The sequence below is a fragment of the Lepeophtheirus salmonis genome, chromosome 13 (genome assembly GCF_016086655.4).
Source record: "Lepeophtheirus salmonis chromosome 13, UVic_Lsal_1.4, whole genome shotgun sequence".
Taxonomy (NCBI): Eukaryota; Metazoa; Arthropoda; class Copepoda; order Siphonostomatoida; family Caligidae; genus Lepeophtheirus; species Lepeophtheirus salmonis.
This window is the reverse complement of record NC_052143.2, coordinates 35,324,421-35,351,059: the sequence shown is the minus strand read 5'-3', so window position 1 is coordinate 35,351,059 and position 26,639 is coordinate 35,324,421. Positions and strand designations below refer to the sequence as shown.

Here is a 26,639-nt window from a genome sequence, read left to right as displayed (position 1 = left end):
ACACAAGGACATTTACTAGAATTACTCTGATGACCATCCCCAATTCTACTTTGAGTCCAACGAGGACTTACTATTATAACCCTGCAACACATCCTCAGGGTTACCCTCCGTCTATTATGAGCACACACGAATTTTCAATCCGGTTTTGAATATAATTGAATCTATTTAGGAAAGGTTGTTCACTACTCAGGAATTAAATAATAATGACAACTGCAGAAGGAAAAGAAAATTCATTATTCAGACTACCAATTTCCAAAAAAACGGGCCAATTAAAAAATACACTGGATTTTCAGCACTGACTATAATGTTTACTTATACTTAATCAGTGCAACTCCATCTGACCAATTAAAGGAATATTTAAAAAAAACATTACATGCAAAAAAATGCTTAGAATTTACAGCTTTAATAATATGACTAAATATAAAAGAGTTAGTCGATTGTGATTAAATAATAATAATAATTTGTCAGTGACACGCAGGAACTTTTCTTATTTATTTATCTTTCATTAATTGGATTTGCTAATGTGTACAAAAAATATATACATATATAAATATGAAGCTCATCCATCCTATTTTTGTTGAACCATAAGTACATGTGTACAAACAATTAAAAAAAAGAGAGAAAAAAGAGAATTTGCAGATGGTAGTATTGAAAAAAAACACACACACATTCACCCTTAAGAAAGTATTGATTTAATAAATAAAATAAAAACTATATGTAGCAACGTTATGTTCTCATTAGAGATACATACATATATATACATAAATCCTATAATTATATATATATATATAAGAGCTGACAAAACTTTAGAATAGTTGTATACTATATCCATAAGAGTGGTGAAGAAAAATAAAATAACAGGAGAGGGGACATTTCCTAAAGACTTTACCTAAATAATATGTATTTTGTATATACTTCTATGATAGGGGACTAAAATTATTAAGAAGTATGTCATATTAAATATTATGAAGAACTGAAAACATAGCTCTCTATGTGTGCAGAGGTACATTGCAAATAATATAATATATTAGGTTGCTCCGAAATGATTGAGACTGCCCCAGTAAGACGTGAAATTACATTAAAAAAAAGTACTCAATCATGTCACATAGTCTCCTCCGGCTCGGATCACGTCCTGGCAATTGTTACCCATCTCCCACAACTGTCGGAAGAGATCCTCTTTCTTCATTAAATTAGTTCCTCTCAGAACATGGAAAATCACAATTTATTTTCTTACTTTTCGATACCCTATCAACAAAAGACAGTGTCTGAGATCCACACCGACCTCACTATCGTTCACCCTAATGCCTACCCTAGTCATGCAACCATCTTTCGGTGGAATGGTGAGATCCGGGATGGCACTTCTAAGCTGTAAGTAAGTGTTTCATCAGGACGACGTCCCTGGGAGACAAGGACACCCAACAACATCACCCAAGTTAAGGACCTGGTGAAGAACAAAACCACCCACAGCGGTTTTTGGAATCCTGATTGATGATTTCCACTTCAAAAACATCCTCAGCATGTGGGTACCCCATTTTTTCTCTCAAAACAACAATGATGAGCGAGTGAAGTGCTTTAGGCCCTGATTAAGCTCTTCCAGGACCACAGATAGCAGTTTTTGGAGTCCTATCGATCTCTGTGACAGATTTATCTTCCGTAAGTTGAAGCACATCCCCTGGGATTACGATTTTCATACCTATGAATATCACACATACGGCGTTCAGCGGGTGATGGAGTTAGTGAACGAAGAGGAGCTCTCCAGGGAGTTATGGGGGATGGAGAACCATTGTCACGACGTTAGCCGGAGGAGACTATGTGATATGGTTGAGTACTTTTTTCTACACTTTTGAATGTAATGCAGTCTCAAGCATTTCAGAGCAACCTAATATAATGTATGTATGTAGGTTTAAGAAAAATTGCCTGATACAATCAGACATCAGTTAAGAGAATGCAAAATGGACAAGAAATAGGAAACTAAATAAATGCATGGAATTAATTAATTAATCAAAAAGCATATTTTATTGGTGCGTCAATGATTTGGGGTAGATTTTGTGTTAAGGGACTATTTAAGGGGTGCATACTTGCAGTCCTGTAATCATACCAGGGGCCGAGCAATAGGGAGGGGGCATGGTCCTCATACTTTTTGCGAATTAACATGTTACAGGAACTAAAAGTGTCATTTTTAAATCTCAGTTATGGAACCATTGCCCATACGCAGAGTTTGCAGTAGGGTCAAGCCCTCCTCATCCTCAAAATTGATTATCCTACATAGTATAAAAATAATTTATGCGTGTGTCTGATTTCCGTTTGCCTGCGTGGAAAAACAATGATAAAAATTTCAAAAACGGAGACAGATACAGACATTAAACATGAAATAAAAGTTTTTTAGAATTCTAAGTAACGTACGTAGGGCTATGTTTCAATCTGATAGGACAAGATTTATGGGCTCTGGAAGGGCATGTTTATTTTTTGGGTTTTCGCAAATAAGTTGATCTTTTTTTTAATAAAACAAGATTTGTTCCCTGTGCCTCAAAGGTTTTTCAAGGTATGGGTAGTTGATTCGAAAATAAACCAAGAAAATTATAAATTAAAAGAACGAATTATTGTACTAACAGAAAAAGGTAGAACGTATATTAAATACGAATTAAAAAAAAGGAGAGGAGGATTAGCGGGTTTATCTTAGTATGTATCTTTAATCTACAATATGGTTGCAGAAGGAGCATGACAAGTTAGCAATGCCAATGACAATAAATAAATCACAGGGTCAAACATTTGAAAAAATTGACTTATATTTACCAAAATCAGTATTTTCACATGGTCAATTATATGTTGTATTTTCAAGAGTGTCAAAAGGGGCTGCAGATTTGATTATATTTTCATCAAATGGACAGAAAACAACCAAAAAAGTTTTTATTCAACGAGGTTTTAAAATAGAAATTTGTCTATTATATAATTATAATTTATAATAGATCGTTTTAGTTTAGAATTTTCACATATACCTACATCTAAATATTAATAAAATCTTTTTAATTGGCTATCTTTAAGATGGTCTCTTTGCACAAGTATAGATATAAATATATATCTAATATCTAGTACCCCCCCCGCCGCAATTTAAATTCAAGCTTAAACTGTGCCATTGGCCCGTACACTTACACTTTCAAAAATGATGCAAGGAGGCAACAGACCCTACATTTAACGAGGGGTATTCAAGACACCATGCGAGGTTTTTTTTAATGGTTGACTTGCTTCAGATGACAATTACTGACAGATTAATTACTATTTATTTATTATGAAACTTTTTATAATGGCGGGGTTTTTTTTTTTAGAATAAACATTTTTTTTTACTTATAAAAAAGAGGCAAATACATATTTTGATTTAAAAATTCGAAGGAAAGATTAATTTTAATAAAAAAAAGTAAGAGTAAATAAGTGTATTTATATATTCAGCTGTTAACTTTGGTATGATATATAGATATATTTGATATCTTATTCGAACTCGTGGATTTAAAAGTGTCTATGAGTTAAATAGTTGTAAATAGTTTGGTGTTTCTTTTTTATTGTTCTACTAATTATTTGTCTATGTATTAATAACGCCGAAATAGCCATTAATTTAAACAGGTTAATTATATCTTCCTGCAAATAACATTAAAATGATGATTAGAGATGTGCTCATTTAGATCAAGTCAAATCAAGTTCTATTTTTTTCCCTTTGAATTATAACGTATCTACAAATTCAACACATGTATTAAACTTTTCAAGATCAGAATATTTATTACCGATCTGTCTAACTATGACAGGTAGACAAGTAAACATAACCTCTATATATTTCTTTCTCTATCATGTGAACTAAATTGACGGACAAATGTGGATAGCCAGAGTCCACTGGGCTTTTGCTAAACAATACAAGTATGTATCAAGGCCAACTGTCCTGAACTTGTGTTGCTAATGTAATTTTTCCATATTAATAGAACTAAATTTACTGAATGTTTTCTCACTCAGTTCTAGAGTAGGAGGGGGGCTCTAAAAAAAAGGTGACGTCAATGTATATCCCTCATACATACCTATGGTCGTAATTGTAAATAATATGATCTGTCAGTATACAAATATAAAAGACGTTTCATTAAATTAGCTGCGAGCAGCTATGAGATGTAGGAACCAAATATATCTCAGGGGCGTCCGCAGGATTATATTTTGGAAGGGACTTGGTTTTTAGATTTTTTTACAAAAAAATCTAAAAATTATTATTTTTTGGAAAAAAAATTCAAATATTAGATTTTTTCGAAAAGGATTTAAAAAATCCATATTTAACAAAAGAAAACAATAATTTTTGGGAAAAAATTTCAAAAATTCAGTTTTTTTTGAAAAGTTTTTTAAAAAATTCAGTTTTTTTTTATTAAAAAAATAATAATTTTGAAAAAATTTCAAAAATTCGAAATAATATTTTTAATATTTTTGGTAAAAATTTAAAAAATTCACAATTTAAAAAAAATTGCAGTTTTATTAAAAAAAATAATAATTTGTGGAAAAAAATAGTTCTCTCTTCAAGAATAAGGATAAAGGCTTCAAAAAAAAAAAAAACATCTATCCATTTCTGTATCATATTATTTATATCCAGGAGTCGTTGACATTTGTAAAGAATTATAATCAATAATCATTTGAAAGGAGGTTTTTTTTAACGATATCTGTATAAATTACACCTTTTTCTTGTTAAATAGTGAGTAAGAAAATAAAAACCATGCTTAATGTTATGTAAATACAATGAACTGACTAAACTATTAACAAAATACTGCAATATGTAATTAAGATATGTACATAGGTAATTATAGCTCAGGTCTTGGAAAATAAAAAAAACTTCAGACAGAAGCGGACTTTCAAATTTAAATATCATATAAACATACTTAAAATTAAAAAGTAATGACTTTTGCATTCTCCATGAAAGAAATCCACAACAGTCTTTTTATGGCGCTCTTCACTCACTAATAAAACAAGGGATACTTAATCCAATTGCATGAACATGTGTACGTAGATACCCACTTGCAGGCAAAGAGTAATAATCCATTCGTGATTATGCATTTAGGTCATAAATTAAACCTTGAAACATTTCCTTTTATCAATCATGACTCAATCAACAACTCAACATGAAAGGTGTTAAAATATATTTATTTGCTATCCTTATTATTTCCTCGTTATGTTATTGACAACAAACATAAATGCAGGACCCCCTCCTGGTGTGCGGCCATCTCCACAACCAGGACACCTGCGTGTGGATTGTTTGTGGAACAACTACCTCTTATGTAATGATGATTGTATGAGCGACACACATCAGCTGTCCTTATTCAAAAGAGGAATAATAGTTTTAAATATGAAAAACAGACAAGCTCATATTGCCTTTGTACTAGGGGGTGCTAGGTCATTTCATTCCGAGTAAATTCATTCCTCTACAATTCATCCCCAGACATTTCATTCCCCCATTTCAATATGGATATGTAGAGACGTCATGCGCTTTCAATCCTGAGCTGAGCTTAAAGCAGGTGAGAGTAGGTGATCATGGAGAAGGGAGTTTGGGTCCCGAGCAAAGTTATAGTTGATTGACGATCGCAGGGAAGAGTAATGACGGGTTTACTTCTACTTCCCCAGGTATGAACAATATCCAGAGATCGGCATTCCATTCCTACTCACTATTGAATATTCATGATGACGCCATTTCTTATCCATAAACTGCCCAGGCCTCCCTGTACAGCCCTACTCAAAAACTAATAACTAGTTTTGGCCTTGTGACGTCACTAAATATACCTCTTCAAAGTAAGGTTGAAATGTGCAAGGATAAATTTTACTAGGAATGAAAAGACAGGAAATGAGTATACGGGGAATTAAATGACCGGTCACGTTTCTAGGATAGTGGTTCACAACCAAGTTTTCTCCAAGTCCATCTGCTCTACAGGGCTGTGAACTGGATTTTTTTTGGCGGTGTGTGTGTGTGGGGGGAGGGGGGCGACTTTTAGTCAAATCTTTGACAATTTTGATAGAATTTTTTTCTCATATAAATGACAGAATGTTTTGTTTTTATATAAATGTCATATTTGACAAATAAAATTTGAGGGCTACATTTTTTTGAAAGTGACAAAATTTGACAAGTAACTTTTCTTTTAAGAAAAGATTTAAAAAAAAAAAAAGAGAAAATTTGACCGAGAAACCAAATTTTTGAGATATATTTGCCAAATTTAGATAGTTACAACTTTATGCTGATACTATAAAAGAATACATTTTTCTAAAAGAAATACTCAATTTTGAATAGAAAAATTGTTAATTCCAAAATTGTGATATCCAAAAAAAAAAAATTGACAAGAAAAACTTTTTCTTTTTCACAAATTTTACGAGCTTTTAGACAGGGGACTGCTGGTCTACGATACATCTCCAAGTACTCAATATTTGGTTGAGGACATTTTATAGGCTGGCAGTTATTAAAAAAATCTTATGGATGAAATGCTTGGGAATCACTGTATTTAAGCTGGTCTAATTTACCAGGGAATTATCTCAATATGTGATGCCTCTAAACATTTTGATGATACAGTAAATATTACATTAATACTGTCAAATTTGAACGGAGTTTATGTTTTACCTGTGTTTGTCTGTTAGTCACCAGGATTACTGTAAAAGTTACAAATAGATTTTGATCAAACTTGGTACGAAGATTATACATGGTCACGGTAAGAGGTCATTAGATTTTGAGAGGTCAAAGTCAAGATAAAACAAAATTGTAGTTAAAAATGCATAATCGACCATGACTTAGAAACATATTGAGGTACAGAGCTCATATTGGGGTTATTATTTAATAAAAATGATTCATATAGCAAGAAATGACGATATTCGGAGGTTAGCTCTCAACCAAGTGCCATTCAAGATAATTATATATTTTAAGAAGAAAATATAGATTTTAAACTTGATGGTATTGGATTCGACTCAAAATTTCCCAACTTGGCCTTGAGAATTTCCACATAATATTTCTCCTATTTAATCCATGAACTCATATTATAATAAATGTTAGTTTTTTAGTGTCCTTTTGATTGATACCATGTAGAAATTTGATTAATTATTATTCGAACGTTTCGAGTTTGATCATTCCAGTTGAAGTTAAGTCAAATTTTTCAAATAATATTTGGACAAGTTCGAATAATTTTCAGAAAATTGTATGCTTTAATAAAATTGAGATTTCAAATGTACAAGTTATACTCGAATCTAAGACATTTTTAAAGTAGTCGTGAAAGATCCAAAATAATCTTAGGTGCGTCAACATAAAAACAATCTTGAACACAAAACCCTTTTTTTTTACTTCCTAAATATCTACAGCCCAATAGTTCATAGACATATTCGAGTCCTTTGTAGGCTTAGTATTCAAATTTCAAAGATATTCAAGAATTTTAGGTGTAGTTTAGAACCTTTATTTGGTTACAGAGACTTATATTGAACCCGATAACGTCCCTTTTCAAATTAATCTATTAATTTCTTATTCTCTTATTATGGAGATCTTGAAAATTTCTATTAAAAAGATAGTTAAGACAAAAATGGCACTAAAAATCACACTTTTATAGCACTCAAAATTCAAAGAATCTATTTGACAATTGCGCTAAAAAATAAAAGGCATGAAATTTTAAAAAGTAAGTAAAATATACTGGCTATTTGACTAAATCAGTCATCTTGTAATTGTGTTTGTCAACATTCTCATGACGTTATGATGCAACAAATATCGGCTTCAATAATAATTTAGTATAATATCACTTTAAATGCGTTAGTAGCTCACTGCCATTATACGTAGTGCTGGAACAAATAAAACAAAGTGTTGAGTTTTGGTTTAGAAATCTTATAATTCGGTCTTGATCTATCCCACAAAAAAAAAAAATGACGATTAAAAAACGAAAGAAATTTCATAAAATTACCTTTTTTTATTTGAAAAAAAAAAGAAGGAAATTGTTGTGTTTCGAATTAGACATCAGTCTGTAGTTAGAGACCGCAGTCAGGACCAGAATATCAGTCTAAAAAAACATTACTCAAAACCTAGACGGGGAAAAAAATAGATAAAACTTTTTCTTTTCGACAAATTTGAAAAGCTTTTAATCAAAGGCCTGATGTCGTACGGTGATCACTATTAAAGTATAAAAGTACTAAAGTCTATCTAATTTAACAGTAAATTATCACTCTTTCAGATCCCAGAAAACTATTCTTTAAATTTCAGAATGAGATAGTAAATAATACAAAAATATTACTGATGGGACGATTAAAAAAAAAGAAAATCCCGATGCGAATTTCAATCAAATTCTAGAAAAAATTATTGATGTCGATTATGATACTTTTATATTTTAAATAATAAAATTTTGCTCGACAACTTAATTTTTAATATCACATTTTTGGGAAAAAAATTTGAAAAATTTAATTTTTCAAAAAAATTCCTAATATTAAATTTTCTATTTAAAAGGAAAAAATTCCTTAATTTTTTTTTTTGGGGGGGGAGCCTATTTTATTTTCATAAGTTAGAAAAATAATAAATAATTTAATACCAGTAATAAAGAAGAATCGGATCGCAAATTGAACATTATTTCCCGGATGCTGATCCTGATTCCAGAAAAAACACCCGATTCTCCGACTCCTATTCATCCTCCTATCACTAATAAATATTGTGAAATTGACGTAATTAATTATATATTATAAGAACCCATCAAAAATCTTAAACGAGTGTTAGATTTGACTCAATATTTTTGAGTTTTTTATCGATCTAAAAAAATAACTGAAGACCGAACCAAGTTAGAAAAATAACAACACTACTATTAAGATAATATGTCCCAAACTATCATTTTTGTTGATTCTGAAAAGGATGATGGAAGCAGATGGGATCAAACATATGTGAGATAAACCACACGACTACAAATGTATCATTAATAGTAGGTACGAACTTCAAGCCCTTTTTTTTCGACTTTTTTGACTCCCCCCCAAAAAATATACCTACCTTCTTCAACTTTAATTACTCAAATAACCGGAAGCAGCTGAGAGCAACTAACCTTTTTTATTTTATAACTTTTGAAAGTATCCATCTTTCTATGTTTGCATTTTCTCAATGTCTAAAATAATAAATAGTATATATTGCCAATACAACGTTATTTATTTATTTTTTAAAGAAAAAAATCCCTGTCATTTTGACTATATACAGTTTTACCTTCAGCTACGAGTGCCTCAGCATACGAGTTGGATTCTAAGCAAAAAAATACCTTCCCATACGAGGTTTTTTTTTTATAGATACGAGCTGCTCATGAGTTGGCAACGGCTTGCGAGAGCTCCTTTAAGCAATATTGTTTTTTTTTATGGGATCAATTGTTTTGACTTACGAGCTCCGCCCAGGAACGAATCAAACTCGTACACCAAGCCATTACTGTATGAATACTGAAATGACTATTATTAAAAGTACAAAAGCAATTTCTACAAAATCGCACTAGCAATTATTACATTATTATTATTATTATTATATCTTAAAATAATGTCTTTATTTATAAATAGTATATGAATACTCATCACGAATAATGTCAAAAGTTTTTATTGAAATTTGTCATACTCAGCTGACATTTGATATATGTGTCCAAAAAAAACAAACAAAAAAACATCTAACAAACAAAACTAACTAAAGAGTTTTACAACATCAACAAAATATCACATTCTAATAGATGCTTAAACTTTTTGAGAACATAAGAGTATGTTTTTTGTTTGTTTTTGATTTGTCATTCAATTGATCGTTTTGTCCTTTAGACTAGCAAAAGGAATCATGTTGTAGTAGCTACAATCTTGAAGAGCACAGTAAGTTCGTCATGAGAACTAAAAACTAATCAAAAATATTTTTTTTTCTTCTCCCTAATAACTCAACTGATAATTATTGTAGCACGTCGTAAAGATTATCATTATTTTCCCATCCTGCAGTGCCTTAACAATGGAAAGCACTTAGTTTCTGTACCTCCGAACCTTCGCCCTTTAACATAAATATACATACATATATAAAAAATACTTCTGTTTGTCTCGTATGTGCAAATTCCAAAACTATTGGATGGATTGAACTGATTTTAGACATCTGGCACCCTTGGTACACTTCACTGGACAAATAATCTATTTTTTCTACCTCAATTACTAGGGTGTCTTTGTGGTGTATGGTAGTTCAGTTTTCTCACACTCTATTCTGTAGTCTTGGCATTTCTGTGAAAACTTATTTTATAAAAAATATCGATCATATCGCACGATAGCCTGAACTTTACGATGCGTAGCTTGATAAATGAAGTATAATGGTCTCAATGTGTAATTAATAACATTAGAACAATTCTATTTATCCTTATTTGCAGAAAAAAGACTCATAGCAAATAAGATCCCGTCATCAAATAAATTCTCATAACGCATAAACTAATGATTTGTAAGTGCCGAGATCTGTACATGGACAAGACATTGATTTAGAATAAAGTGTAGGACATAAGATTGTCCACGATATTTTTTAAAATTATAAACAAATTGGTGGTGTGAAAAAATGCTTTACCGAGAGCCCATCCTAGTTTACAATGTGTTCCTCTAGAAGATTATCGTTCTGAACAATGGTTTAATTTATAATTGTGCAAGAATTAGGTGTGCGCCGATTTGGATATAGGTCTCGTTTTAAAGTTATCTTGAGGATACCGGGCTGTACTGACGCATTAAAAACGGTACTATAGTTAATTGGTAGCGTTATTATGTAATAACCATATTGGATATAACCTCTAAAATTTCTGATCCTTCAAAATAAATCGATCTTTATAAAATAAAGCAAGACGGAAAGTTGTTTTTTTAACAAAAATCATCTAATTTTTTAGCTACCTCTTTCCTCTAAGTGCATGCAAATTGTCGTTTACCGACATTTTTATTCAATGCTTGAAAAGTATTGAAATACGGAGTACAATGTTTGTACCTTAATCGGTACAAACTATCCCTGTACCTAATGTAATTTAATAAAAAAAAAAAAAAAAAAAAATTGATTTAACTCCTTTACAATTAACGTTATCAAATTGATGGGTCATTGAGGTTTTGAGGGAAAGCGGAAATGAGTCAAAAGTTCCCTTATCGTGATTGATTAAATTCGACTTCAAACATGGGAATACATATATACTTACATAGCTATACAAATAAATGATTGTTGAAAGAACATATATTATGTAAAAAAAAAAAAATAAAAAAAAAATTAGGGTGAATCACTTAAGAAATAAACAAAATATTTAGGTTGATAGAGGTATGTACATTTAATACTACTACATAAATGTATTCGGCTTGTGAAAGCAAGTTTATAGAGTATTTATTCTGCTCTTCTCTCTCTCTTTTACACAAGGTTTGTTCATATATATTATAATAGTTATTAAAAAAATCAGAAGGAAATATTAACCTTTAGCAAAAAGAAACAGCAATCAGTTTCAAATCAATTCTGTAGAGAGAGAGAGAGTTGAAACTCTTAGGAAAACATTGATGTTAATATTTCATACTGCTTCTTCTCAGTACTCAATCATTTCCCCTTCATCTGTCTAACTCGTCACACCATCCTCATTAGTTGTATTTTTTTTTGCATGGAAAAATACGTAAAGGGTCATTTTTCATTATTAATTAGGGTATTATTCATGTGTGGTCCGACTTTTTAGCACCATTACTGCACTCCTTAAAAGTCACAATATGTCCAAGGATTCCCAACCTTTTTATCTGTACCGAAGAGTACCTAGAGGTCATTTTTTGGAGTGTAACACCTTACTTTGGTTTAATATTTGGTTCTATGATCGTTTTTTGTTGCAAAGCATTTCTTTAATGACCTTTTTCATTAGAAAATACATATTTTGATGACCTTTTTAATAAAAATACATTTTTTTGATGACTTTGGGTATCCGCCAGGGGCAAGTGGAGAGGCTATAGTCCCCCCCAAAAAAATAATTTTAACTCTTTACTAGAACTTTTTTTGGTGATGATGAAAAAAATTTATGTGAAAATTGGGTAAGAATTGTTTTTTTCTTAAAAAAAAAACAAGATAATTCTGGGAAATTATGCAAGAGAGCCAAAAAATTTAATATTTGAAATTATTTTTTGTGAATAAATGTGAATTTTTGAAATTTTTTTCCAAATATTCAATTTTTCAATTTTTTTTTCAAAATATTTGAATTCTTGTGAATAGGTATGGATTTTTGAATAACTTTTTGTGAGCAACTGTGGATTTTTGAAATTTTTTGTGAATATTTTTTCCTTATAATTTAAATTTTTGGCATTTCTCCCCCCTAGAAATGCCAAAAACCAAGCCCCGATATATTCCTACCGCCGCCCTGCACTGTGAATCCCCGGTTGATAATCAATGACTTAAGCAGCAATGATGGAAGATCGGAAACTAAATATCAATGTAATTTCACGGGAAATAATTGATCTTTCAACTCCTCTCACGCACACCATTAATATAAAACCCCTTAAACGAATACAAATGTTACTAAAGATTATTCAACAACCATTCAAGTATTATAATTAATACCTATTAGTACATGACTCTAAAAACATACTATTATATAATATCCGTAGAATCAATGATTGAATTACCTTTAAAAAGAGCTATGAAAATAAGTAGTCCTTTCATTCTCCAAGGTCCAAGTCATATCCAAAATCCTTTACGGATAAAGTCACTCACACTCCTCACAAACAATATTATATTTTTTATTTTATTTTTCCTATCTCGGATTGAATGAGGGTGAAACACTGAAGGAAAATGTGTTTCCCGTACATTCGTAATATTTTTTTTTTTTTATTATTCGAAGGAAGAGAAGAAAAAATAAGAAGAGGAAGAGAAGGGGGAAGGAGGGAATCTTTGCCGCTCTCCCTTTTATAATAAATGTCGCGTGCCTAACACCGACATCTGACGTCATTTTAGTTTGAATGTACCATTATGGTATTACAGAATGAGGGAAATATTTAATAATATTTTTTTTTTAAATTGTCAGTTGGATTTTCAAAAAGAAAAAAATGTCATTTCCATTTTTTCCTCTTTTCATTTGTGGTTTGATCAATACTTAATTTAACTAGTATTGATTATATCTTTTCCAAGTAAGGATGCATCGAATATCATCTATAAATGAGTTAGTATCCAAATTGTGAATAACCAAAGGGAAGGGGGGAATAGCCGGGAACATAGGGACCTCTCCACTTTTATAGAATTTCTATTCCGGGTGGGGCGAAAAAATCTTTATACTTTCAATCTATAACTTTATCAAGATGTATATGAGCAACCAACTGTAATTGGGTATGTCAATAAAATAAAAATAACTAATATGATGCCTTGGCTACACTAATCATCAATGTAGACCCCCCTTGGCATCAATGATGGATTTCAGGTGGCCACGGAAGGCCTTGCACCTATTGCGAATGGTGTCCTCAGACATGACATTCCAGTGTTGATTGACGTTTACCTTGAGGTTGTTGATATTTGGGTGACGGACGGTGCAGGCCTTGGACTCAAAATGCACCTAAAAAGTGAAGTCTAATGGGTTTGTCATCTGGTGAGTAGGGGGCAACATTTTCTTTGGCTGGAAAGGGAAGTTGTCTCCCAAGCACTTCTGGGCCCTTTTGGATCCTACTGGAATACCACGTTCATGTCTGGGTAGTTCTCCTCTGTTAGTTTCTTGCGAGCATCCAAAAGTGCATAGACCAAAACTTCGTTGGTCACGTTCAGATGGGATTTTCTCGGCTTCTGAGATACTTAGGAAGAGCTAGTTTTGTTTTGTTTTTTTGTTTATTTTTAGTATTTGAACGGAACAATTTTACTGCATTCACAAAAAAAATGATTTATCTAGCAAAAACGAAGGATAAAGATTTTTCGTCCCACCAGGTAGTTATCACATAGATAATATCATAAAAGTAAGAAATTTCTCTATGGTTATTACAATCAACAAATTTCCTCTTTTATAAGAAAGTTAAGTTCTTATAATTTTGGTAGAAAAAAATCAATTTGCCTTTTTTTTAAAGGGGTAATTGGTCAAAAATGTACATAATTCTAAAAAGTTTTATTCCTGATCCACAAATATAACTATATAAATTATTTTTCTTCTTAAAGTTCCATTTAAAATTCATACTGACTTACACTGATTAAATATATGTAAACATTATAGTATTACGTTTACTCCATCTGACATAGGATGTATATCTTTGAAATCCATATACATAGTCACACGGCCCTGTCCCCCTACTCACATCACCATAATATAATTTGCCGCCCCCCTGCAAAAACATTCCGTACCTGGTGGACCTTATACTGCAGGTTCATGTCAAGTCTCAAATCTTTACTCAGAATTCCAAGTTCTCGAATATTTTCATTGAATACAGTTCAATTCCTCAGAAAATAAAAGATACTTATAACTCAATGAAAAAATTGAAATTCAAACTTTTGAGTAAAAGTCAAGTATTTTATTTTGTAAAAATACAGACTCAAGTCCATGTCAGGAGATATTTTGCGAGGCCTTTTTTTAGATTTGATTTAAATAAAAAAATATTTTCTCTATTTTAGAAAATAAACCAAACAACGTCCTCTTTTGGTTAAATTAATAAAAAACTATTTTTTTTCTTCATATTCCTAGAAAATAAACTGTGGACTCTTATTTTTCTAAAATGAACTTAGAAAAAACAAAAAAAAACAACAACAGTAAATACTTTTTAATTATGAATGTAGTCTTTTTTATACAAATTTCTCATTTTTTAGTGGAAATTACTGTACAAACTTCGATATCCTATCCAGCACGGAGGGCACAGTCAAAGAGCGGAGCCTTGGGCACTCCCCTAACACTGACTAATCTAAAAATACAAATGAAACTTTTCCATTCCTCACTAGCTCCTACATTCCTAATATACAAACATGGGGGTCTTCAGTCTTAGAACTTTTTGAAAAAAAAAAATCAAAAATCCAAAGCTATGCACAAAAAATATTTTACTTTTTGGAGTAAAATTTATAAAATCTATAGCTATTCACAAAAAAAATAGTTTTTGTAATTTTTTTTATCAAAAATCCACAGCTGTTTGGAAAAAATTAAATATTTTTGAAATAAATTTTCTAGCAAAAAAGCAAAAATTCATTAATTTAGAAGGGGGGTACAGCCGCTCTAGCCCATTCCCTGTGTATGCCCCTCACAAAGGTAATACCCCTCACAAATGTATATGGATTGCATTAGAACGAATGGACGACACGTAATTACTCATTTAGTAGATAAAAAAACTACATGGTACTTAATTCTTGGTGTATATGTATGTAATACATATGTACTCTACGAACAGATAATCTCTTTCATACTATATATAATTATAAATATAGGTAATTATTTAGGGAGGAGGGGGACCTCACAGGGAAGGGGATTGGAAGAGATTTGTCTCAACCATGATCCTGATTCACAACAACGACAACAACAACCTCAAAAGGGATATAAATATTAGGGTCTCTCATTTACCGGGAAATTGTTATTAGCAGGATCCCGGGTTTTTATTTTAAAAATTACGGGATCCCGTTGGTAAATAATAAATTTTGTGAAATTTAAGTATTTATTTTATATTTGTAGAAGAAATAAACGATTTAAAACTAGTCCTACCCAGAATATACTAGCAATTCTAATTTATTTTTATGCTTATCACTTGAAACAGATCCAATTCGCAAATAGGGAACTTAAATAGCAAGTGATAACAACCTAATTTTTGGTGGACTATACATGTTGCGGCAATATTACTTTGTTTCTCCAAAAGACAATAAAATATATTTTTTTAAACAAAAAAGTTTTATTTTTGTTTCATAATGATAGTACATATTTAAAATTTTGTTTTACAAAGTTTTAAAAACCATATCAGATAAGTGACGTGATTCTCATGCTTGAATAAACCAAATTTCGGTATTTTAATACCTGGTTGGGTTTTCCTTTTTTTTTGTTTCTCTTTAAATAACTTTTCATTGAAATGTTTTAGAGGGATCATTATTTTTAACAAAAAGATGCAAAATAATATTCGCAACATATCTTACTTTATGGTTGGGACGATTAGTATATTAAATAATAAGTGATTGACGATTTAACAACAGTCTTAAAAATGTTCAGTTTTCCGTAATAAATCCGGTTGCAATAACCCGATTTGAAAAAAATTCTTCAATGTAGAATTTAATATAGAAATTTTAGCTCTCTAGCTTCATAATCCGTTGAGTATTTGGCGTTTAAAGAAATGTGCAAATTTCAACTTTCCGCCCTGGCTGTCTCCAATTTCGAGATAGAAAGAGTAAGTATGACGTGTGAGCAAATGTATCCAGTGTACGGAGCCTGATTACATGATGGTCTAATGGTATTTTCTATTAACCATGGGTGTTTCCAAGATAACTTTAGAATCTTGTCTTTAGAATAGAAACACGCCCACTCCGCTACTAATTCGAGAGCCGGATTGCCACACATTATAAAAAAGTTTGCCACACTTTCTTAAATGAAACAAAGGATTTCCCGGTGAAAACATATTAAGGGATCCCGAGAGAGAAACATGTTATGTGAGTATATTGTAACTTGTAAATAGTACATAGTATGATGATTAATCCAGCTGGGGGTATAGAAGCAACGCGCGTGTGATGTATTATTATATTTTTAATACTACTATTATTGCATTAAGATGAGATGCCACCGTGGCCAACATCATGACCACCTGTCGTCAGTTTCCTCTAGCTAGATGACTTTGTTTTATATCGTGACGAACTCAAAAACTGCATAATATATATACTTCACATGTACATATATTATAGCCTATAAGTTGAATAACTAAAGTCTGTCACGGTTTAATATAAGAATTAAATTACGTACCTTCATAGAGCCACTCTCTACTGACTATGAGTATGTATGTAGTAGGTACAATAGTTTGATCTGTTAAGATTGTGAACCCTTCTCAATGTTAGGGTAATAATATTTTATGTGTGTTACACATAGAAATACTACTAACTAACTACTATAAACATTTATTTGCAATAAATGTATTGAATTATGGAAGTGACACCTTTATACATATTCTATTTGTTCCATATTTTGAAACATCTGCGTTTGTTTGTGCCTAACACTTTTTAGTAGAGAACGCTAGATTTTTTTTCAATAATAATAAAAATTATAATAATAAGTATTAGATTAATCTTTATTCTATGATCCTTTTAAGAGATAAGGCAGTGTATAAAAAATTGTGATGAATAAGAATGTATGTTTTGTTTTTACAGTGTTTCGGATATTTGGCAGCAGACGACTCGTGATATAAGTGCATCCACATACTCGTCCTCAGCATTTGAACTGAAATTGCAAAAATCTGCTTGTAATACGTAACATATTAGATATACCCAGTGGTCCTTTGAAATCTGAACACTTACTAATTTAATATTTTATGATGGTTTTGATCTATTGAAGCAGGAAAAATTGGTTTCAAATCAAAACACACGTGAGCTCTCTAGCTTATCTACAAGTCCAGAAAATTTGCTGTTGGGCGTCTCAAGGACCACCGTCTACGCCGTCAGCAAGTCCAAACGTTGGAACGGAAGAGGGGCTCTGTCAAAAAGGCCAAAATGGACCCGGAGGAGTTAAAGAAAACATGCGTGGCCAATCTTCTTAAGTTCCATGAAGACCCATACAAGAGATCCCTGGGGTTCACACTAGACTGTCTTGAGAGCTATCAAAAAAGTGGCTTGAAAGAGCCTTGTGAGGATGAAGAGGCAAACCCAACCCATCGCATCCGTTCCTACAATACTCTTTTGACCCCCCCGCCCTGATGTCAGCCCCGTGACTACACCTTTAGGGGGCATGTCGAGTGGAAGGTTAGTAGTTTCCATAATCCAAATACTGAGGCCCTCAAAGCCACTGTCAGCCAGCACAGGGACCCCATGACGGGGGACTACATCCGCAGCAGATGACAGTGCTTCCACTCCCGCCTTCTAGCCATCATTGCCCATAAGGGTGGTTACATTAATTATTAATAGAGCTCAAACATGGATCTGTTTATAGTAATAATTTGATAACATTCTATCGTTAATTAATAAATTAATTATATCTTATTGAAGTTTAAAATTCAAAGTGTTCAGATTTTAATGGACCACTCGGTATAGAATATATCCCACCTTATTAGAGCCTGTCGAAGCTCAGAGGTCTGTCGTGCCCTTTCCTTGGCAAAGTGCAATTCTTTTTCTCTTTGTTTATGATAATTTGCCATTCTTTTTTGTTTCTTTTCGATGGAGTTCATCACCTCTTCGGCTTTTCGTCTTTGACCATCTTGCACTTGTGCAAATCGTGCTTTCTGTCGCTCAAATCGACGCTGATTCTCCAGATCTAATTTGTGTCTCTTCTCTTCTAAGGTGTTATGAACGTTTTCTTCTGCTTTTTTAATTGACTCTGTTTGAACCTCTAGTACCTTTTTGCGCCAGCAGTTCATTGAGGCCTCTAATTCTCGTTTGAGCGCTTGGGTTTGCTCCAGTCTCACTCCTCGTTTGACTCTTTTTATTTTGAAAAAATAAAAACAAATAAAGCAAAGTAATGAAACTCAATAAAAAATTTAAATGTGCAATTAAGGCTTATTTGAAAAAAATGTAATTAAAGAATGTTGATATTTATTTATATCAACGATTAAAGATTTGCGACAATGATTTTTTTATGACCATTTTTTTGTTTAAAAAGAGTAATAAAATAATTGAAATCTGAAACAACTTATTGCTTACTTGGCTGTATCGATTTTTTTCTTACGGAATTCATTTGTTTCATTAAAATTTGCTATTTTCATATCTTTAGAATGAATAGCTTGTCTCAAGGAGTCTATTTGCTCCTTTCTTGCGGATTCCAGGGACTTTCTCCGTTTTTTATATTCATCAAGCTCTTCAGAGTTCGCTTCAGAAATTAATTTTGCTTCCTTTGTCTTTAAAAGTTCTCTCCGAGCATCCACAGATTGCAAACGACTCTCTAAATGTGCGGCCAAATCCCTTCTGTAGCGTGTATCCCGTACTAATAATTCTTGAAGAGCGGATTCAACCGCTTTTCGTCTTTGTTCTTCCCCAGTGTGCCATTCCAAATATTGATCAGATCGTGCTCTGGAACACAAAAGGGTATGTACAAACGAGCTGTATTCGAGTCCACCTTCTCTGAGTCCAAGTCCATAGGATCGCAGAACTGTAGTAAATGATTCTAGACTTGAGTCTCTCTTTATAAACTCAACTTCGTCTTGGAACCAAATGGACTCGGACTCAGAAAATGTGGACTCGAATACAGCTTTGTTATTATGATTTTGAGTCGTAGTAAATTACAGGTTCATGTCCATTAAAATATACACAATCTAGACATTTTTTTAAACTACAGTTCTGATATATTTACAATATATTTTGGCTACCTCAGAAAAGTCATTTTAACCATAATTTCACACATAAAACATATTCAAAATAAAATAGTTTTGGGGCTCTTCCATCCCCCTCCCTTTGCCCCCCCCCCTACTGTAACATCTAGTAATCATGTTTCAAATACCTCTTTGAATCCTGAAGAGCTAATTGTATCCTTTGCTCTTTCTCATGAATCAATAATCTAAGACGATTTTGTGATTCTTCCATTTTCTTGCGAGCTTCCATCATTCGGATTTCATTCTGTTCACATTCACTGCGCCGTTTTTTCTCGACGAAACTACTCCACATCATCTGCAAATATTAGAAATATTTAGAAAAAGATATCATATTACTTGTCAATTGAAAGAACTCTTTGAAACTGCAGTATATACTTAACGGAAAAGAAACTCCCATCTACTTTAATTTTAAATCATATCAATTAAATTATATATATATTGGTAATTCCAAGGGAAATCAATAAAAAAAAACCACATTTTTCTAAGCACCATCTTGGATATTTTTCAAATTGGAACATATTTTAATATTAGTTAAAAGTCCAAAATTTCAGCCTTCCCCACCCCCTCCGGTTCAGGATTTTAGAGGCTTCTACAGGCTTCTTATTTTTAAATCACAGTATATAGAATGTTTTACAAAATATCAATCTACTATAAAAACCATTTAATTGATAATTATCGTATCCTTTTGATGTATTTTATTGAATAAACTAATAAAATGAGTTTTTACTCATAAGATCATGAAGTCAATATTTTGACCGAAAAAAAATGAAAGAAATATGTCCCTTTTTCAATGCACCCAAATTCTTATATGTTAATTTTTAATAAATCATAAACATGTACAATAAGTTCTTAGAGGTGCATTCGATTCCACTTAATTACTACATTCTAAAAACCAAGCATATATATTGCAAAAACTCGGATATAATATTTGGTATATATATTCAAAAATTTGTTTTACCTACACACAGATTTTCATCTGTAGTATTTAAGTGAAATCAAATTCATCTCTAAAAAACAATTCCTTATGTTCAATAAATATTAAAAATTACCATATAAAAATTTGAGTGATTTTTTTGAGGTCAAAATATTGACCTCGTGACGTTATGGGTAAAAGCCAATTTTTTTACTTATACAACAAAAGGATACAACAATGATCTATTAAATGGGTTTTCATAGTAGATCGATATCTTCAAAAACATTCAATACACAGCAATTTAAAAATATGGTAGGTGGCGTTAAGGCTCAAACTTTTAGAAGCATCTAAATCCTGAACAAGAGGACAAAAAAGGCTGAAATTTTTGAATTTTTTTCCTAATATTAAAATATGTGCCAATTTGAGAAGAAAAAAAAAATAGAAGATGGCGCTGTTTTGAGTGATTGATTTGGTTTGGAATGCCCCATATAATGTGGTTGAACCAATTTTGATTTCATAGAAATCAAAATTATAATTGTTTTATTTTTTTACCTCTTGACTTCTCTTTGCCTCAAGAGAATGACTACGCTCTTTTTGCCATTCCTTGTGCTTCTCATCAGCTACACGGTTTAGCATCTCCTTATTTCTTTTTTTAAGAGCAAGACGCTCAAGTATTCTTCGATCATGGTCAGGAATATCATCTATACTACTTACATATTGACATAAATATCTTGGAATATTAAATAATCAACGAGGAAGGAAAGAAAAAAATATATTACCCTTTGAGTAGATCCTTTGTTTTAGAATTTAATGAACTACTTCGAGGTTGAGAAAAGGATCCTTGTGTCTTTTTATCAAAGCTTCTCTCCATCCTTCTAAATCTGGGAGAGCCCTTTTCAGTTGGGGTTGTTGCAAGACTATTTGAAAGTGTTTTTCTGGAAGTTCTACTTCTGCTCGTGAAGTCATTTGTTGTTTTAGGTAAGGCGGGTGGCAATTTGTTGTGTTTTTTATGGGATGGGTATTGAATGGTGGGTGGAGATGGAGGAGAGGATGAGAATCTACTTATTCCAGAGCGTGATCGACTGCGACGAAACTCCTCTTCCTCATCATCGATAAGGATTTCTGTGGTTGAGTGATATGAGGAATACATGGATTGATCTGCTTCAGGTCTGTCGTCGATGATTAAGTTGTTAACGTCTCCTTTATTGTCAAAGAACACGGATCGTAAACTACAACGTGGAAAAAATAAATTGTTCTTCCTACACATATATAATATGTCTCATGTCATGAGGAAAGTATACAAAGTACGTTTACCTGAATCTGACTTCTGGATGGGAAGCTATGATGCCATTCAATTGTTTCTTTTTGGAGATCCGGGAATCTCTTTGTATGAGTTGATGTCTTAACTGCCGGCAAGTCTCTAGAATTTCTACAAATGAATGGAATATTGTTATTATTTCAGTTCAGCATCTGGATTAGTTGGATATAAAACATACACACATTTATAATTATGTTATCGGCTATCAAGAGAAAAGGTGTATATAGATTGAGGTGAAATACTCGGTGTGAGTGAGGAAGGGAGTGTGTCAATACATGTGACAAACATAGAATTTACCGTGAGGGGGAATTAGAGCAAATAAGAGGAACTTTTCACCATTGATATGATATGTTAGTATAACATATAGATATATTCATACAGAGCAATGTATCTTCATAAATAGTAGTGTTGGGTTTCTGTCTGAAAATCGTAGATCGGTCTGTGACACATCGTGACTTTATTCTATATTGCAACCTCTCATCCCAACAGAAACTGAAAAAAGGTTCAAAATCAGTTGTTTATTGTTAGATAATTCTTCCCGCTCAACTATGGAATGATTGTTGGGGTTTGCCCTCAACTGAACAAAAGCTCATTTTAATTCAACCGATCAATGTTCAGAGCGCTAATTAGGGGAAACCGAAGAAGAAAAAGGAGAGCTGACGACAAAAGACACTGTACATTTTTGAGTTAGTGAGATAACGTCGTGGATACTGTTACGATTGTGAGTGGTCCTGACTACATAATTCATTCTTTAAAAGAAGTTAGCTCAGAAGGTGTCCTAACAAAAAATTCGATCTGGCACGTCGTTACCTTTATTGTATATCGCAACCTCTCTTCCCAAGGGACGTAGAAAAAATTCCCCAAATCAGATGGTAGTAGGTCAATTCTGAGCTAAGTCTCAACTATAGAACTATTAATTGATCCATAACTGTTCAGGATTGCTCTCAGCTTAACACAAGCTCATTTTAATTCAACCAATGAATGTTAAGAGCACTCATTAGAGGAAAGAAGGAGAAAAATCGACAGCTGACAAAAAAAGTCAGTGTACATTTTGGTGTTAGTGAGTTAACGCCTTAGAGACCGTTATGATTTTTAGTGGGTAGGGATAATTTGGTCCTATAAAGAAGTTAAGTATGGATCAGTCTTATTTAAAATTTGGTCTGTACCAAATAAAATGTATAGAGAACTAGTAGAGCATTTAAAAGAGCGAGCAACAGAAAATAAGAAAAATTATCCTTTTAAACTATTTTTTTATTTCATTATCATTTTTTAAATAGTACTACTTCGAGCCAAGGTTTATAGAAATACAAGGTTATACCATCATAGCACGTGTACGACAGATTTTTGACTTCCACCCCGCTTTTAATATTGACGTCATACTAGATGAGTGGTTGCGTGTTTGTCAAAATCTGTTTATCTTTCCCAGCAATCTGTACGATACATTAAATTGAAAATTCTAGCAATCGTGACGTCATACACTATGAGTGGTTGCGTGTGTTTTGTCATAATCTACCTTTCTTGCCCAGCAGTCGGTACAATACATCAGATTGAAAATTCCAGCAAGCCCGATTACATGATGGTCTAACCTTGTATTTCAATTAACCTTGTTATAAACATTTGTGATCAATTAAAATACATATAAAGGATTGTTTCTAGTCTCTATAACAAACTCAAGGATTTAGGTAGATATTTATTAGTGGTCTGCACGAGAAGACTGACAATTCATCTGGGCTGGTCACATCACTTTTTTAGTTTTGTTTATGTTATCTTTGGTATAAACCGATTTTATAGAGAAATTGCTCTGCAAGATTATATATATATATATATACCGGTAGTTGCATAAATACGCATACCAATTTTTAAACCCTTATATCTCGAGGTTCCGTGACCGGAAATAAAAAATTTCAGCGCAAGTAACTCGGTAAATCTTTTGGCTTTGTTTTTGTTGTTCTTACTCGCATCAAACAAAGTCGTTTACGAAGAATGACGAGGCCAAACGTCATATGGTTGCCACTCTTCACCGCCCGGTAGGTCTGTCATGGAGATAATCAAGGACACTAGACTATCCAGGACTACTGTCTTCAAGGTCCAGAAGCTTGTCAAGGAGAGACCAGATCTGAAGGAGGGTGTTCGGACCGGCAAACCACGGAAAATCAGTGTGGATGAGGTGAAGGAGGCCTTCACAAAAACATTTGGCCACATCAATCACCTGATTTGAATCCCCTTGACTACAGTGTGTGGTGGCAAATTGAGAAGAAAGCCTGTGCTACCCACCACACGCATTTGGACTCATTGAAGACCAGCGTCAATAAGGAATGGGCAGCCATGGAAGACCATTACATCCTCAATGTTTGCAAGGCCTTCTGCAGGCGCTTGGAGGGTGGCATAGCAGCTGATGGGGGTTATATTCAGTAATTATATTAAATTCTATACCAGAATAAATTCTCTATTATATAATTCACAAAAAAAATACGTCATACGAATTTTATTACACATTTAATTATTTCCCACAAATAGTCTGCGTATTTATGCAACTACCGGTATATATATTTTGATTATTTTATATATTTATTGGAATTTTTTGAAAAATCCAAAAATTAAAATTTCAATTTTTTTTTCCAAAATCCACACCTGTTCAGGAAAGAAAAAATTGGGGAAAAAATTTAAAAATCCATAGCTGTTTACAAAAAATACATTTTTTGGGACAAAAATTTGAAAATCCTCATGTTTAAAAAAAAAAAAAATTATTTTTTAATTCACAAATCCATACATATTGCTGAAAATTAGATTTTTTGGAATTTTTTTATTTTTTTATTTCATTTTTTGGAAAAAAAATTTCGAAAATGAAATTTATAATATTGCAAAATAATTTAAAAAATCAACATTTATAAACAATAAATTAATTTTTTTCAAAAATCCTTATCTACTCCCAAAAAAATTTCAAATATAAAATTCTTTTCTCTGCTTCATAATTTGCCCGTAAAAAGAAAAAAAATATTTAAAAAAAAAAAAAAAAAAATCCCCCTATATTTGCGTAAAATTTTTTCATTCTCAACAAAGAAATTTCTTGGATTAAAGAAAAATTCCTTAATTTATGGGGGACGTCTCTGACATAACATAACGTCTCATGAAGTTAAAAGTGGGTTATGAAAAATACTTGTACAATTCATAAATAAGGAGTGGGGAGCAAATCGGTCCATAGATTGTGACCCAAAACATCGTTCCACGATATAAAAATGATTAAATTTCAATCGACGGTCTCAGATCGCGTTCTGGGGTGCAATATCGAACCAAATCGGCTTAAAAAAATCTGTTAAAACCCCAAGAGTAAAAAATCAATCTTGGACCGAGTCTCAACACCACTAATAAATAGTTACTTTTTAATATAATTTGAACATTATTGAATAAACAATCCTTTGAAATGAATTTATATTTAATTTGATGGCTATAAAATGAAGGGGAAAAAGAACCTTCATTTGCAAAGGCATTTCGTAAGAAAAAATTATGTGATTATTTTGTATGACAATAAAAGACGAAGGAGAGAAGACAAGACTACTTTGAATCTCCACTTATGAAACAACGTCAAGACCGTGAAGCTATGCATCTAATCTGTCTTGCTTCAAATAACTTGTGATATGCGGAATAAAATAAAGTTTTAAAAAGGAATAAAAACATAATATACCTAGATATAAAATTTATCATATTTCTTTAGAAAAAAAAGAAAAAAGAAAAGAAAGAGGACTCAATCACGAAACCTTTATCACGGCCTTACACACCCAACATAAAAAGTTATACTGTATTTTCCACCAACCCATTGTTGAGTTTTCTACTTTTTTACCCGTAAAAGGGCTCTGAATTACCAAGTGTTCCATTAAAACCAGAACACTTTGAATTTTAAACTTCAAAAAGATATAATTGATCAATTAACAATAGAAGGGTAATAAAAGTAATTCAATAATAACATTAATATAGTCACTTTTAGCCGCAATGATGGCTTCCAGGCGGCGGTGGAAGGTCTGACATGTAGTCCTCCGTCATAGTGTCCCAGGGCTGACTGAAAGTGGCATTGAGAGCCGCAATGTTTGGATGAAGGACACTGCAGGCCTTCCTCTCGACATACATTCAAAAGGTATAGTCGAGGGGCTTGGCATCAGAGCTGTGTGGGGGGGGAGTGGCCTCTCCACTTTCACAAGGCTCTTTCTGTCCACTTTTTCCACAGCTTCTGGAATTGATTGGCTTGGCCTGTTTTCTTTAATTATTCCGGGTCCAGCTTGGCCTTTTTAACAGAGCCCTTCTCCCTCTCCAATTTTTTAAACTTGCTGAAAGCATACTAGGTGGCCCAGGAGGTCCCCAACTGCTTGGAATGTGCAAAAGAAAATTCGTCAATCACGTTCAAGTGTCATTTTCTCAACTTGTACTTAAGCTAGAGAGCCCAATTTATTTTTTTGTTTTGTAGCTTATTAATTTCAATTTCTCAACCTTAATTAATTATTGAATTAGTATGTGTTCAGACTTAAAAGTACCACTCGGTATAACTTGTTCAGTAATAACAATTAATGATTTACAGTTATTGAAGAATAATCTCATAATTTGGGCTCATTTAAGTCGTCATTTTGGTTTTGTTTCTGAAGGAACAGTTGCAACATCCAATATAGGTGTACTTTGTCATTAACATAAAAATTTACATTATGTTTTATTTAGTTATTAGCGGTAGTACCAGTCATCACCCGGTATAATGAGGTGTCGACAAACAGATAAATGTTGCTTAACTGTTATATAATATAACTCCCCAATAAATCCTTGGTGTTACTCTCTGTTTTTCATGAGTACACTCACACGTAGCTACTCAATACTTAGATATTCTCTCCTAAAGAATGAAATAATAATAATAGCTCAATATTTTTGTTAACATGACGTAATGAGTCTAGGAGGACTTTAGTCTAGGGACTAAAGTTGTACTTGGCTGAACTTTAATTCACGAACGTGTGA

The 26,639-nt window shown here is 32.4% G+C and overlaps 2 protein-coding genes across 12 annotated transcripts in view; both read right to left on the bottom strand.

Annotated features, from left to right (window-relative positions):
- The window catches only part of LOC139907012 (uncharacterized), a 32,614-nt gene extending 19,846 nt beyond the window's left edge, over positions 1-12,768 (bottom strand). For both annotated transcript variants that reach the window (XM_071892958.1, XM_071892959.1), the window contains exon 1: positions 12,610-12,768. In XM_071892958.1, the coding sequence (XP_071749059.1) occupies positions 12,610-12,646 (37 nt within the window). In that variant the 5' untranslated portion in view covers positions 12,647-12,768. The remainder of the gene's footprint in view (positions 1-12,609) is intronic.
- A 4,407-nt stretch (positions 12,769-17,175) lies between these two features.
- LOC121127922 (uncharacterized) overlaps positions 17,176-26,639 on the bottom strand; it is a 59,536-nt gene continuing 50,072 nt past the window's right edge. For 2 of the 10 annotated variants that reach the window (XM_040723503.2, XM_040723506.1), the window contains 7 exons: positions 21,647-21,761; positions 21,112-21,591; positions 20,885-21,041; positions 19,548-19,714; positions 18,755-19,120; positions 18,161-18,532; positions 17,176-17,342 (listed from right to left, as the gene is read on the bottom strand). In XM_040723503.2, the coding sequence (XP_040579437.1) occupies positions 17,267-17,342; positions 18,161-18,532; positions 18,755-19,120; positions 19,548-19,714; positions 20,885-21,041; positions 21,112-21,591; positions 21,647-21,761 (1,733 nt within the window). In that variant the 3' untranslated portion in view covers positions 17,176-17,266. The remainder of the gene's footprint in view (positions 17,343-18,160; positions 18,533-18,754; positions 19,121-19,547; positions 19,715-20,884; positions 21,042-21,111; positions 21,592-21,646; positions 21,762-26,639) is intronic. The other 8 variants (XM_040723504.2, XM_071892953.1, XM_040723505.2 and 5 more) reach the window with 5 other exon arrangements.